General features: G+C 40.9%; 1 protein-coding gene across 1 annotated transcript in view; it reads right to left on the bottom strand.

The window, feature by feature from the left end:
• The window catches only part of Dchs2 (dachsous cadherin-related 2), a 215712-nt gene that overhangs the window by 75765 nt on the left and 123715 nt on the right, over positions 1 to 16232 (bottom strand). Inside the window, exon 4 of the mRNA XM_029475593.1 lies at positions 514 to 750. Within this exon, the coding sequence (XP_029331453.1) occupies positions 514 to 750 (237 nt within the window). The remainder of the gene's footprint in view (positions 1 to 513; positions 751 to 16232) is intronic.

Genomic DNA, 16232 nt, shown 5'->3' with positions numbered 1-16232 from the left:
TATAGGGGAATGCCAGGGCCAAAAGAATGGGAATGGGTGGGTAGGGAAGTGGGGGGCGCTATGGGGGACTTTTGGGATAGCATTGGAAACGTAATTGAGGAAAATATGTAATAAAAATATTAAAAAAAAAATACATTACATCACCCTGCACTCACTCACTATGTAGTAACACTGAGTGGTAGATAGGTTGTCTGGAAAGCTACGCAAAGTAAGTGTGTGGATAGTAATTATAAAATATAGTAAGATGTATTTTTATTAAAAAATAAAAAGCACAGACACTTTGCACACCGTAATTATTATGTACTATGCATCCTTTTAAAAATATCCATTATTTTCTTATCAAAAGTTGTAAGAGGTGGAGACAACAGTGAAAGTACAATAATCAGGTCAAGGGGTGTGTTTTCTCATTTATTTAGCATGGACTGAAGGAAATACTTAAGGTTCTGTGACCTGATAAAACAGGCAAATATACAGTCAAGGACTTTGGGGCAGTGTTAAAAATTCAGCACTTACTCAAGGACTCTCTCGCCTTCACTGTCCCCACGAGCGTGTCTTCTGGCGCATCTTCATAAACTGAGAAGGTGTACTTGGGCCTTTCAAACTCCGCCGGAGCCAGCGTGGTCTGCATGATGTGGATGGTGACATCAGCGTTAGTGGCAGCTGTGAGCCCACCACCGTCTCGAGCACAGACCATCAGAAAAATGGTGGTGGCTTCCAAATGGCTGAGAGTTGATGCTAAGTAAATAATGCCTGGGTAGGGAAACAGAATCAACCAGTTGGCAATGTGCAATGAATACTGATGGCCGTGCGTGGTCTAGAGACTCTACCGTATCATGCTTAATTTTATGTGTGCACCTGACTGGGTCTTTGGTTTCCCCATTTGGTCATACAGCATTCTGAGCATGTGTCAAACAGTGTTTGGAGATGAGGTGAACATTCAAAACCAAAGACAGAATACAATAGCTTTTTCTCTGGAATGTAGGTTTTCTCCAATTAGTTGAAGGCCTGGATAGAACCTTAGAGCTGACACACCTCAAATCTTGGAACATGCCAGCCCCCAAAACTACATGAGCCGATATCTTGTAATAAATCTCTTCATGTCCTACTGGGTGCTTGGCTGGACAATTTGAATTGACACGTTGATTTTGCACAGAGGAATTTGAGCATGCTTGTATGGGGTGTCCAAATTCTTCCAAGCAATAATTTCCTAGAGTTTAACCATTAGGCATTTCAGGGGCATGTCACCTCATCACAAGGATTTGTGTTGTCCCTTTTCTCACTATTATATTAGCAATGACAGATAATGAGAATAACAGGGTAGAGGTCTCCCTTTTCTAATGTGGAGTTAACACATGTACAGGGTGCTCACAGCCTACCCAGATGTCAGGATCCTAAGAAGGTGAAGTTCAAAGTCAACCTGGGCTACTGTGATGGTTAGCTCTGTCAACTCTATACAACTTTAAATCACCAAGAAGAGAGCATTAGTGAGGGGGAAGCTAGATCGGGCTGAACTGTGGGTGTGCCTTTGAAGAATGGTCTTAACTGATGTAGGAAGGCTGAGCCAGAAAGTGGGCAGCACCGTGCTCAGGTGTGAGGCCCTGAAATACTAAGAGCAGAGACAGTTGGCTAAGCACTAAACATACATACATTTATCTCTATCTGTATTGGGCGGGATGTGAGCCACTGCCTCAAGTCCCTGTCCCAACTTCTCCATAAGAGCGGACTTAATCCTAGAACTGTAGGCCAAATGAATCCCCTCGATAGGTTGCTTTGGGTCGGGGTATTTTATCACAACAAGATAAATTGAACCAGAAAAACACCTAGAGTGTTTAAAAAAAACCAGCTGGGATACATAGAATATTATCCATGAATGAATGAATGAATGAATGAATGTTTCAAAAAATTTTAATTCCTGTTCCTAAGTCTCTAAAAGTTAATATAATCATCTAATATCTCTACTTTCCTTTTCCTCCACGTTTATTGCGATACAAATGATACATTAGATTATGCCAGTTCAAGGTGTAGAATGTTTTCATCTTTCTTTGATGGTCTGTCAAAGCACACAAAACTCATTCCACAGATTTTTATTACAAATACTTCCAATCTGGTTTTGGTATAGTTTGTAAACTTATAAACTATAAGTTGCTTCATTACTCAAGCCTGGCACTGTCTGGAAGGTTATAGAACCATTTGGGAGTGGAGCTAGGGTGGAGAAAGTGGATCTGGGGGAGGCTGGCCTTAAGTTTAATTCTCGGTCCCCAGCTTTTCCTTTGCTGCCTGTTCCATGTAGAGAGGAGCAGGCAGCCTTGAGGTCCTGCTGCCATCACCGTCTGTGCCACTCTGACACCACTCCTTTCCCACCCTGATGGGTGTGGTCTCAAACCATGGGCAAAGTAATTCTTCCTTCTTTCAGCTGAGACCAGTCAAAAGGTTACAGAAAGATGTATTAGTAGGTATGAATGGCTACAACAAAAATAACTAGAGGTTCCTCACATCAAATCTTAACCCTGTGTATTTTAAAACCTATCCCTCCTATATAGGATATTTATCCATAGGGAATATTTCACCATAGCACGTTGCAGTTTGTGTCACAAAACAGACAATCAGACTGCCTTGATTCTTGGTGAAATTGTCTGACCTGGGATTCCTAGGAGTCTGCGTCTTGTGAACTTGCTTAAGATGGCTGATGAGAGATAGTTCCGTGTAAGTTGAATGGCCAGCTTGACTATGTGATAGACCCAGAGCACGAGTTCACTCTCTGAGTTTTCAAACATTCATCTTTCTCTCGCACTCAGCAACTGAATGAAGTTTGTGATGCTTTTGCTTTTAAGTCCCTGCCCTCAAATGCTATGAACGTTAGATTTCTGATTCTATATGCTAATTTTATGTTCTCAGCACTGGGCCTACTTGTGAATGATTTTGATTAAATCTTAACAGAAACAGACTCTCACATAGACCTGGCGTCTTAGACATTTTCCATATGAGGAGCTGGTTCACAGAGGCAAGGCAAGGCATCCACGCTTAGAGTTTACAGAATAATAAAAGACCATGGAGACAGATTCTTAGACTCAGATACAACTGCCTTCACAGCCTTGTTCTGTCAAGTCAGTGCTGGCCTTGAACAGTCTCATAACCCTTCTGAATCTATTTATGACCTGTAAACAAACTGCAGAATGACAGCACTTAGTGTGCAGATAGGCTGTGAGGCTCAATTAAACAGCATATGCAAACTTATGGCTTATTACAGGTCTGATCTACATGGACTCTGTGCTACAACATCAGCTCTCTTCCCTTCACGCTAAGGACTATAGGGTTAGGTGAATAATTCAATGTAGCAGGAAAGTACGATCATTTATGGTGAGTAATTAATTTAAAACTTTATGCATACAGGGAAACATGAGGCAATCAGAGGAACATCAATATTCTATAAAACCCTGTGGGAAAAAGTACATAAGAAATTGACCTAAAGAGCCAACCAGGGACTCATCCGTCCTCACAGATTGCCTACCAAGTCACAAAGATGAATTCTGGAGGAGGCCATAATGGCCCTTCTCATACTAGCAGAGTCCACTTCCTCAGTAAACTGACAATTTTATATAACCCGATCTTAGATCGTAGACAGGTGTGCATTTTCTATTTATCTTACTCTTGTGGATGGTTCTATCACCTATATTCTTTATGGGTTCATACTGTGTCCATTAAAGTTAATATTTTAAAAGCACTTAAAAATTCTCCCTAACTTTATAAACCTAGATACTAATATGAGCAGTTGGCATGCGTGTTGGCCCACAGCTCCCACTTGAGAGCCCCCAGTTCCCTGTCAATGGACTAGGCTGAAAAACCAGAGGCTCCATCTCTTCTTTCACATGACCACATGAAAAGGTCTGAAGTTCAAGAGAACCAACTACACACATTTACTCCCTTGAAGCAAAAGGAAAATCTTTCATAAAGCGAGACCAAAACCCTTTGAATACCTTGACCTGTGTTGTTTCTGTTACTTGAGTGAATGAACGGAAGAAGTCACAATTTTTGGCAATGACAGAGCCAAGAATCCTATATTATCTGAAGGCAAGGTCACTATAAAGGCAGCAGAATAGGTTGAAAAGTCTGCTCCCAAAACAGGTATATACTTGCAACCTCTGAAGTAGGCTTTTGTACTAGGGTCTCTGCGTGAAACTGAAGGCTTTCAATAATAACTAGAGTTCTTCTAAGAAGAAGTGAACCAAGAAGACTCAGATGGAAAGAAGACCACGTAAGGATGAAGGCAAGGTTGGAGGTATGCTGCCAAGATCCAAGAATTGCTACCAGCCACTAAAACCTACCCAGGAAACACAACATTTAGTTTTCAGGCATCAAGCCCTTGACACCTTTGTTGTTGTTGTTGTTGTTGTTGTTGTTGTTGTTGTTAGATGTTTGGCCTCCAGAACTGTGAGTCAGTACCATTCTGTTATTTAAGGTCACTTGGTCTGTGGCACTTTGTTACAGCAGACCTGGGGAGCCAACTCAGAGAGTTAGCACCTGGCAGAGCATGGTCCTCTGAACCATAGAGCCTTGGCTGACAGGAATGGCTTGAATTATTTTACATAGGCCCCTTCTCTTCTGTGGATTACCTTCCAGTTGGGGACATCACACAATCCATTCAGGCAAAATGGTCAATATGGGCAGAATTTGGATAAAATTCAGAGACACATCGAAAATGATCAATCAACGGTGTCAAATGATAGGATTAGCACAAATTTAATTTAAAGACCTTGACTAACTTTATGTGGTTATAGAACTGAGCCATGCCTCGTGGTTTAAATATTCTGAATGAGGCAAGCAGAAGAAATTGACTTCATAGTGAGAAAGGGGAAGAAGAAAGGAGAAACAGAAGAGGCAATGGGTCATTTCAAAACGACTTTTCTTGTAAAGATTAAAGCAAAAGGGAATTCTTTGTCACATTGGCTAAAATTGCCTGATTTGTGGGTCAGATCATGACCTCTCTCTTGACATTGTTCAAGGAGTCATCATGTGTGGTACCATGTTGGTTTGGTCTGTGGAGCCTAATACAGAGTCAATGGCCCTGTACAGATTTGACTTAATGATATTCATTATTATTAATAGACTAGAGTTCCATATTCTTACATCTTCAAAAGCATACCATCTTCTTCTTCTTCACAGGAAGATTCTGATGATGGCTACAAACTATTTTTGAAATATTTAAAAATAAGGTTAAATATACATAATGAAGTCATGTTTACATTATTGCTGTTCTTTTATGTGTATTTAAGGTTCGGTGGCTAAAGAAAATTATAGTCTTTATAGAGAAACTTGTGTGTGTGTGTGTGTGTGTGTGTGTGTCAGTTGTAACCAAAGGTTGACTCATACATGTGTCTCAGTGCTGCTATAATTACCATCCAGAAAATAAACAACAAGATAACTGACAGATGCTGCTTGAATAATAAAACAGAAGCCTGATTTATTTCGGTACTTTAGAGAAAACAAAATTAGACAATGCGCAACTGATGCCAGTGTATCTGGGTAAACTGGTGAAAAATGAAATCTAACTTCTCCATTTGTTGTTTCCTTGACCATCTTTCTCGGATGAACTCTGCCCATCTGAAGTTTCCCACTGTATCAGGATGCACTGATGCCTGCTCCACCTAACCATCTCACAGGAGACAGGCCGCAACACTCCCTGAGCATCCAAGGCTCCCTGGAAGACACAGAGCACTAGTGGCATCTACCCGCTGGAGTTCTGCAGAGATCAGGTATCAGTTATGCATGAGGCAGAGGTAAAGGCACGTCCAATTTGCCTCAATATGGAATATCTAAATGCCCACACACATTGCTAAGGACCCTATATAGGTGCAGAAAGGAAAGGGTTATTACTGTCATCTAATACATTAACTCCCTGTTTTTCATACAGGTTTTTTGTTTTGTTTTGTTTTGTTTTTGTTTTTCGAGACAGGATTTCTCTGTATAGCCCTGGCTGTCCTGGAACTCACTCTGTAGACCAGGCTGGCCTCGAACTCAGAAATCCGTTTGCCTCTGCCTCCCAAGTGCTGGGATTAAAGGCATGTGCCACCATGCCCAGCTTCATACAGATTTTTTTTTCACATTTTTTAATTAGGTATTTTCTTCATTTACATTTCAAATGCTATTCCAAAAGTCCCCCATACCTTCCCCTCCACTCCTCCCCCCCCCACTTCTTGGCCCTGGTGTTCCCCTGTACTGAGGCATATAAAGTTTGCACGACCAATGGGCCTCTCTTTCCAGTGATGGCTGACTAGGCCATCTTCTGATTCATATGCAGCTAGAGACACGAGCTCCAGGGGTACTGGTTAGTTCATATTGTTGTTCCACCTATAGGGTTGCAGACCCCTTTAGCTCGTTGGGTGCTTTCTCTAGCTCCTTCATTGGGGGCCCTGTGTTCCATCCTATAGATGACTGTGAGCATCCACTTCTGTGTTTGCCAGGCCCCAGCATAGCCTCACAAGAGGCATAGCAAGGGTGTGGAAACTTTTTAAAGAAACTGTTCAGGGCCCAGAAATATATTATCCTGAGTTACTTTGGCTTTAATTACCTTAAAAAAGAAGATTTGTTCAGATTCTACAATTTACTTCAAATATGTAACATCAGAGATAGAAGTAATTGGATGGGCTGGAGAGATGACTCTCAGGTTGTAAAGACAGATCACAACCACTGTAACTCCAGCTCCAGAGAATCCAACTTCCTCTTCTGGTGTCTATAGGACACCTGCACATATGTGCACACACAGATACACAAACACATTCACATGTACACACACATAAAGAACAGGCAGACCATAGGTAGATAGACAATTTTTGATAAAAGTATTTGAAAACATTCCTTCCCAAAGCGTCAACTACTTAGTTAAAAGAACTTGTCAGTTCTGTTTCTTTTTTCAATCTCAATGTGAAATTCTGCTACCAGTTACCTCCCTTCTGTGGGTGACTTGAATCTTAAGCATATGGTGCTCCCCAAACACACAAAAACACCTGGCATTCAGTGACATTGGCATGCCCTCTGAAGACCTCCTCTAAGTCAGCTATTTTTATCTTTTTAAGAAATCAAGTTTTAAACCGTGCAGCCAATATTTTCTACATCTGTATGTGAGAAAACCCAGAACTTTAATAAGAAAAATGACATGCTACAATTTTGACTTTCAAAGTAATATTTCCTCATGATGTTCACGGTCACGTACGTGAAATGACAACCAGGGGACATCAAGAATCAAGAACCACAGAAAGGAACCTCAGTGGGGATTATATGTTTCAGCACTGGTCCTCAGACTCCCTGCCCAAAAGCAGCTGCATTGTAAAATGTGACTACGGAGTCTCTGAAAGAATAAGTAAACAATAAAAGAGGCTAAAAAATTCATTCATGTGTGGAGACACTAAGCAGCATACTGCATTGCCACTTGACTTAGATATTCTGCCAAATTCTGGTGATCTTGAAGGAGCTTTCCCTTTAATGACTCTGTGGTGTTCAGAGGGCAGAAGACCAGACCACAGTCTCCTCTGGGTAGGAAGAGGCTGGGGATTGAAAGTCTATCCAGGATTTGTCTGATAAAATTATCCCACAAAGTTTCAGTTGAAAGATGAACTAGAAATAAATGACTTCATCTCCAATTGGGCTGCAAAGAAAATTGTCTGATTTGAAACTCAATGCTAGAGATAGTAAACATTTCTTTTTTTGAGAATTCCTGAATGTGAAACAGATCTTGTATTCATCTGAAGTCTGGATTAACAATACAGATAATGTGGAAAAAATTGAAGCCAAAGAAAAAAATGTAAGTGGTATAGACGTAGCACTGGAGATGAACTGAATGATAAAGCATAGGCCAGACATACAGGATGCCTGGGGTTCCATGGTGTGTGTGTGTGTGTGTGTGTGTGTGTGTGTGTGTGTGAGAGAGAGAGAGACAGACAGACAGACAGAGACAGAGAGACAGACAGAAACACAGACAGACAGGATATAAACGAGAACAGATATGTCCCTAAGGCATTTGAACAAAAGCAAAACACAAGTGCTTTCCAGAGGAACCCACCTTCATTCCCAGGGTTCAAAGAATTCTCTCAGATAAAGATCCAAGCTCACCATTCAAAAAGAAAAAGGAAGAATGTGGAATTACATTAGCATAGATGAATCTGAGAAATAATGGTGGATTTAACTAGGAAATGACTTTAAGAAAACAGACAAATGCTAGAGTTAAGACAAAAGTTTCGAAGTTAATTCAGTCATGCATTCCTTGTAGGAAACGGAATGCGGGCAGGGGAGATGGACCCATCAGTGAGGCTCAGATCCCCAGCGTGCATGGAAATGCCAGCGTGGAAGCATGAGCCAGGATCCTAGTGCTGGGAGATGCAGGCGGAGGTCAGCCTTTCTCAGCAAGTCAGCCAGCTCCAGTGTCAGTGAGAGAACCTGGCTCCAAACTGAAGTCCAGAGCTCTAGAAGACAGTGGATGAAAACCTCTGACTTCCACATGTATGCACACAGACATTCACTCGCATCTATATATATACACACACATGCACACACATATAAACATACACAGATACACACAGATACACACAAAAGAAACAATACTTCTAAAATACCCTCCAGTTAGTTACATCTGCTCTACTTTACTGCTTTGTTCCTATGGACCGTCCTCATATACCTGGATTATCATAAGATCTAGATTTTCTGTTTAAAATTTCGACTCCCATTATCTACCTAGGATACTGCACACATATCAGCTTTATCACCTCACATCAGTGATCTAAACTCTCACCTTATACCTTAATCCTAGCAATATCCAGGCTTATGTCACTCTGTCACAAACTGCCCTCTCAGTGGCACAGCCAACCTGTCCTTGTCAGATGAGATCATCTTCTGCTGTCATTAACTGTGTAGAAACTAAGAAGACAAAACACAGTTCATTAGATGTAATCACAAAAAATGACTTTTAGCCCTCCTGTTTAAATTTATGTGGGGCAGTTGGTTGCTCTTCCTCTGTTCCAAAGTCAAAATTCAGGAGTCTTCAATGACTTCAATAGTCGCTCTCAATCAGTTATGTTAAATCCCTTATGTTACTCAAGGCCTCTGTACTAGCTGGTTTTGTGTGTCAACTTGACACAAGCTGGAGTTATCACAGAGAAAGGAACCTCCATTGAGGAAATGCTTCTGTGAGATCCAGCTGTAAGGCATTTTCTCAATTAGTGATCAAAGGGAGAGGTCCCGTTGTGAGTGGTACCATCCCTAGGCTGGTAGTCCTGGGTTCTATAAGAAGACAAGCTAAGCAAGCCAGAGAGGCAAGCCAGTAAGCAGCACCCCTCCATGGCCTCTGCATCAGCTCCTGCCTCCAGGTTCCTGCCCTGTGTGAGTTCCTGTCCTGACTTCCTTTGGTGATGAACAGCAATGTGGAAGTGTAAGCTAAATGAATCCTTTTTCTCCCCAACTTGCTTCTCAGTCATGATGTTTTGTGCAGGAATAGAAACCCTGACTAAGACAGCCTCCATCTTAACTTAACAAAACATAGAAGACATCAATCAGAACTCTAACTTTACATGGCATTTAGGTAGGGAAGCATGCTCCATGTCAGAAATGACTGGCTTATTCTCTTGCCTGTTGATTACCTCTTGTCCTCACCTCTCACTGGAGTATCTGAATTTCACAGTTGAAGTGAGGGGAGAGGATAAAGAGTGTGTGGGCAGTGTCATAGCAACCTACCATAAAGATTTCTTAGACTGGGAACTTGCTTAAAAGTCATTTTCTTTTCCAGGTATCGTGTCAATCTGCTTTCTATTCCCAAAACAAATACCCAAGAAAATCAACTTGAAAGGGTTTAGTTTAGATTATACTTTTGGCTCAATACAGGTCATAGGCAGGGTAGTACAGCTCCTGATTACATCCCAGAAGTTGTGTTTTGTCCCCTGGTGAGCTTTCTGTAATGACAGTAAGACATGATCCTATCGGAAAAGTAGAATGCGAGTGATAGAATGCTGGGATGTACCATATGGCTAGTTTTCCCTTGGCCCTGTTATTATTTGGCCTGTTGGGAGACATTCCTCTACAATGACAGCAAATGACAGAGGAAGAAAAGACAGAGAAAGAATATGGAATGCAGTACTAAGATCCCCTTCAAAGGCAGCCACCAAGAAATTTATATCCCTCCTTAGGCCTTGTCTCCTAGAAGTTCTGTCAGCTCTCAGTAGCGCACAGGCTGTGGACCAAGCTATAAACAAATGGGCCTTGGAAGGATGCTCAAGAGACAAATAGTAGAGAATACTACTTTGGCTACCTTGAGGTTAGCTCTATTACTTCTAATCTGAAGCTGCCTTAGTGGCGTCTTCATTCAGAATGTTTGTTACTGCTTCTTGTCTGGGAAGAATTGGAGGCGTGCCCTGTGGTCCTTAAAAGGCAGAACCTAACAACAACAACAACAGCAACAACATTTTTTCTCTCTCTCTCAGAATGTACTAAAACCAAGAGAAACATTGAGCTCTGTTCAACCCTGCAAGCTTCTGGAATGTGGTTTGTCTCCACTTCAGAAACGACTCCTTTATTCTGCTGCCAGTCATTTTTTTCCCTTCAGATTTCTCAGATGCCTGCCAGACATGAGTCTTCTGTTTTCCCTGTTATTAACTCAGGGAGCATGTACTAGGTTCTCTGAACAGTCAGTAAGGTGCAGGTAACTCGCCCCAGAGAAACCTGTAAATCAACAGCAGCTCCCTGGGATCTATCAATCATTTCTCTCCAATCTGCCAACCTCCTAGACCTTTAACAAGATGGGTCTCCTTCATATAACCCACACCACATTTGCACCCTGTGGAATGCGGAGCTTGGTGCTAACTTTACAGATCAAACTGATATTTCAGTTTTTTGTTATAAATATCTAAGATTGGCCACCTCCAGATCTGCTTCTCTGATATCATCAGGTTTTCTCCTGATGCCATACCAATTGGAGCTGTCCTGAGAAGTGCCATAGCCCATGGTCCCTCTGTCCCATAATACCTTGTATGGCTATCCTAGATTTTGTTGAGTTCTGTGTTCAGTACATAGAGATTTCCCTGAGTTATTATTTCTTGTGGAAGACACATAGAGTCTGCTTAATGAGGAAGAGTGCCTGAGAATGCAACTCAGTGACAGGGCATGTGTTTAGTACATGTAAGGCCCTTGGTTCAATCCCAGAACCCTTAGACACACATACACACAGAAAGAGATAGGGGAGGTGAGGTATTGAAAAACAAAAGAATGTTCCTTTTGTCTGCAGAAAGTGTTTTGTTGTCTTTTAGTGTGCTGACCCAAAGGAGAGTCAACTGAGGAGTCCAGGAAAGCAGTAAGAAGGAAATAACCTTTGGGGAAACACTCCCGAGTCTAGGAAATTTTGTTGAGTGAGCATCCATCACATGAAAGAGGAGAGAATCAATGAAGCTGTGAATCTGTAGACCAAACATTTGAAACCTGCACTTTCTCTAAAAACTTTAACACACACACACCTGGAAATCTAGGACAGTCTGAATGTTTGAATTCAGCCTTTTTTGTAATTTGAGGTGTGTGTGTGTGTGTGTGTGTGTGTGTGTGTGTGTGTGTGTGTGTTTGTGTATGTGTGTGTATGGCGTGACTCCATATATTTGTCTGTGGGCATGCATACGCATTAGTACATACATCTGCTTGGGCTCACACATAAAGAGCCTTGAGCTCCATGCTGGGTGTCTTCACCAGTTTCTTCTCCATCTTGGTTTTTGAGATCGAGGTTTTGTCAAACCTGGAGCTCTTCTGGCTAAACTGGCTGGCTACTAAGTTCCAGGAACCTTGTCTCCACCTCTCCAGTGCTGAGAATACAGGTGCACGCCACTGTGCCCAGTTTTTGCATTGGTGGGTGCTGATGACCCAATTCAAGTCTTCATGCTTCAGCAGGAAGCACTTTATCAATGAATTGTTGAGATCAACAGTCTTAAACAATATTAACTGTACTAATTACTGAAAGGGACAGTAAACATCTATATACAATATATGTGCCACATATAAAATATAATTATATACATTTTTGCATACTATATAGTAAAATAATAAAAAGCCCTGTTAGTGCATGTTGGCCAGCTTGAAATTTGTACCACTGTATCTTAATACTTTAAAGCACAGTGATTGGCTCCCATTTTTATGACCCTTGCAATTCATCATTAAATATTGGTTCAAGGACCAACCGCAACCTTGAAAACCAAACACCACTAAATTTATAGAACACTGATTATTTTGTGTTTTAGTAAGGATTTGGATTTACATACTGTGTTGATCTGTTTTCATTTTTAATTTGACAAACCTAGAATCACCTGCAAAGAGTGTCTTAGTGAGGAATTATCTAGACCATGTAGGTCTGTGAGTATGTCTGTGGGGTGCCGTCTTGATTAGTTGATGTGGAAAGAGTCAGACTTTTATGGGCATCACCATTTCCCTGGCAAGAGATACTGAACAGTACCAGAAAGCAGAAAGTTAGCTGAGAGGCACAGAGCAAGTGAGGATGTGTGTTTTGCTCTTGTCTGGGATCAAATATTTTGGAAGAGACAAATCACTCTTAAACATATTGGAAATCCTCACTATAAATTAATCTGTGGGTAATTACTTAAGTTGTAAAATGGTCTTGTGAGAAAGAATGAAAATAAGAAAAGTCAGAACTATCTCCTAATATGTAACATGAAATAAATAGTTAACCCCCCCCCGAAATAGTAGTAACCCAAGCTGTAGAATAGCAACATTAATTCCTTATTAATTATTGGTACCTCCAAAGTCTCTTTTTTTTCATTTTGTGTCAATATAAAATTTTACCAACCATTTGGGGTATAAGTTGTAGTAGCAGAAAGGACTAGAATAGACATGTTACTTTGGATTGAGAACCAAACAACATCTTATGAAAAATACATTTATTGCAATATTTCACAATAATTTTAATTAAACAATGAGTTTAAAAACCAGGAGTTTAGTGCTTCGAACAGGCTTGTATAGGAAGCCATAAAGAGAGATCTTTCTTATCCCTACTTACTTGAATAAGAGAATCTGTGTTTATCTTAACTTTTTCCTTTAGCTTAAAAACAGTCCCAATGATAGAAAGAACGCAGGAATGGTAGTTCAGTAAGAAAACCAAATGTTGGGTTTATAACTTTGTGAATAAGTCAAATTCATAGGGTATCTGAACTCCGAGTTTGTACATAGATATCTAAAAATCCTGTTTATCTACTCAGAATAGTAAAGAAACCTCCCACAGGTCTAAGTCTCTGGCATGTCCAAGAGACATCCCCAACCCTGCCCACAGCTGATTTCTGTTCTCTCTCCTTCCTCTCCCTACACCTGATCCCCCTTTCCCCATTCCTCTCCCCATCTCCTTTCCCACCCAATTCCCTCCCTCTATCCACTTCTGATATCTATTTTATTTCCTCATCTAAGAAAAAATTAAGTATTCTCTCTTGGGTCATATTTATTTGGCTTCTTTGGGTCTGTGGATTGTAGCAGTGTCCTATACTTTATGGCTAATATCCACTTATCAGTGAGTACATACCATTCATGTTCTCTTGGGTCTGTGTTACCTCACTCCAAATGATTATTTTTTTCCAGTTCTATCCATTTGCCTGAAAAATTCATGATCTCTTTGTTTTTAATAGCTAAATAATATTCCATTGTGTAAATGAATCACATTTTCTTTATCTTCAGTTGATGGACATATAGGTTGTTCCAGTTTCTGGCTATTACAAATAAAACTGCTATGAACATAGTGGAGCATGTGTCCTTGTATTATGGTGGAGCATCTTTTAGGTATATGCCCAGGAGTGATATAGCTGTGTCTTGAAGTAGAACTATTTCCAATTTTCTGAGAAACTGCCAAATTAATATCCATAATAATTATACATGTTTGCACTCCCACCAGCAATGAAGGAGTGTTCCCCTTGGTCCACAACCTCACCAGCATGTGCTGTCTCTTGAGTTTTTGATCTTTACCATTCTAATGTGTGTAAGATGGAATCTCAGAGTCATTTTGATTTGCATCCCCCTGATGACTAAGGACGTTGAGTGTTTCTTAGCCATTTGAGATTCCTCTGTTGAGAATTATCTGTTTAGCTGTGCACCCCATTTTTAATTGGGTTATTTGTGTCTAACTTCTTGAGTTCTTTATTGAGACCCATCCCATGGGCAAGAACCAACCCCTGGCATGATTCATGTTACTCTGTTATGCTTACAGACAGGAGCCCAGCATAACTGTCTTCTAAGAGGCTCCACTCAGCAGCTGATGGCAACAGATGCAGAGACCCACAGCCAATCATTAGATGGAGCTCAGGGAGTCTTGATGAAGAGTTGAAGGAAGGACCGAGGGACCTAAAGAGGACAGGGACTCCACAAGAAGACCAAAAGAGTCAAGTAACCTAAACCCTTGGGGCCTCCCAGAGACTGAACCACAAATCAAAGAGAGAGCCTGGCCTGGATATAAGCCTCCCTAATATATATATGGGGACCAGTTGTACAGCTTCATCCTTATGCAAGTTCCCCAATAACTGGATCAGTGTTGGCTCCTAACTTGTTGTCTGCTGGTGGACTCCATTCCTCTAGCTGGGTTGCCTTATCTGGCCTTAGTGGGAGAGGATGTGCCCAGTCCTGCAGTGATTTAATGTACCAGGGTGGAGTGATACCTGAGAAGGCTCCCACTTCTCAGAGGAAAACAAGAAGGGAAATGGGGGAGGAGTTTTGCAAGGGAAAAACTGGAAGAGGGGGCAAATGTTGGGATATAAAGTAAGTAAATAAGTAAATTAACAAAATATATTTAAAAGTTTATGAGAGACATGATCTTATCCACCTTTTCCATATATTGCCTATCGCTACTTTTGGGCATATCACCAGATTCCTTCTAGTTTACTTTTTCTTTTGCTCAGTGAAGCAGTGGATTTGTAAAGAACTTTCCATCTCTGCGAGTCTATGATCTCCTACTGAAAGCACTCATGAGAAAATTCTCTAACATGCCTTTGTTTCCTTTGAAAGTAACATTTACTCATTAGGTGCTCGTGATTAATTTCAGAGTCTGTCTTGCATGTACAAGAAAAAATATTTATTTGGCATGAGCAGACTCACAGCCCTTATAAAATGAGGTATGGTATTAATTTATTAAGTGCACAGCAGAGCATCAAATGTTACGCACAGGAGAGTGGCAATCAGGAAGAATTATGAGAATCATTGCATGGTAAGAAATCTGATCATAAAACTAACATTAGGAGAAAAAAGTCTTCTCTGGAAACAAAGAAAAATAGCCTTGCTACATTATTTATCATCCATACTGAAGTCCTCACAACCCATACAAAGGAAAAATCGCAATAACACTGGGTGCTGCTGCCCTGGGCTGGCAGGTGGCTACCCATTTGATTCCTTATTCTTCTATAGTACGAAGCTTAAATTTTGTTACACTACAACTAAACTTAGGTAGAGCAGCTTAACCTTATTCCTGTAAGCACATGTCTGCCTGCGTTAGTCACTGGTGCGCCCCACACAGCTAGGGCAGTATCTGGTATATTAAACATTGTGAATGTGTTGCACAGGTGGTCCTGCTTATATTCTTATGCCTTAAGTAGATGAGCTACACATTCATGTGTGTGTGTGTGTATGTGTGCACATGTGCTTGTATGTATGTGTGTATGTATGTGTGTGTGTGTGTTTGTGTTTAGATCAGAGTTCTACATTATATGTTTTCCTCTGTAGCTCTACACCTTAGTTTTTGAGAAAATGTCTCTCACTGAACTGGCAGCCAGCAAGCTCCCAGGAGCCTCCCCTTGGCATATATAGCCCCATATAAGATTATAGACACTAAATTTGGCAACTAAGTTGCTCTTAAATGAAAAGTAATTAGGTAAATAAGAGGGAATCACAGCTATTTGATGGCTGTTTTATGCTACTATGACAAGTACATCAAAATGGAGGCTTCTGCTTGTGATGGCACTTGACAGCTTGGAAAAACATATGCTAAAGAGACAGAGGCAGGAGGATTACAAGTTGGAGGCTTGCAAGGATTTCATATTGGGTCAACAAGATGGTTTGCAGCCAAACATGAACACTTGAGTTCACCACACAGAAAAAGGAGAGAATTGTGCTTTGAAACTTGCTCCTTGAGCTCCATATGTGGCCATAGACACACACACACACACACACACACACACACACACACACATAGTAAAAACAGTGTTACACAGAATAAATCATATCTACATGGAATT

The sequence above is a fragment of the Mus caroli genome, chromosome 3 (genome assembly GCF_900094665.2).
Source record: "Mus caroli chromosome 3, CAROLI_EIJ_v1.1, whole genome shotgun sequence".
Classification (NCBI taxonomy): Eukaryota; Metazoa; Chordata; class Mammalia; order Rodentia; family Muridae; genus Mus; species Mus caroli.
The sequence above is the reverse complement of the archived record's forward strand: the minus strand, read 5'-3'. Positions and strand labels throughout refer to the sequence as shown.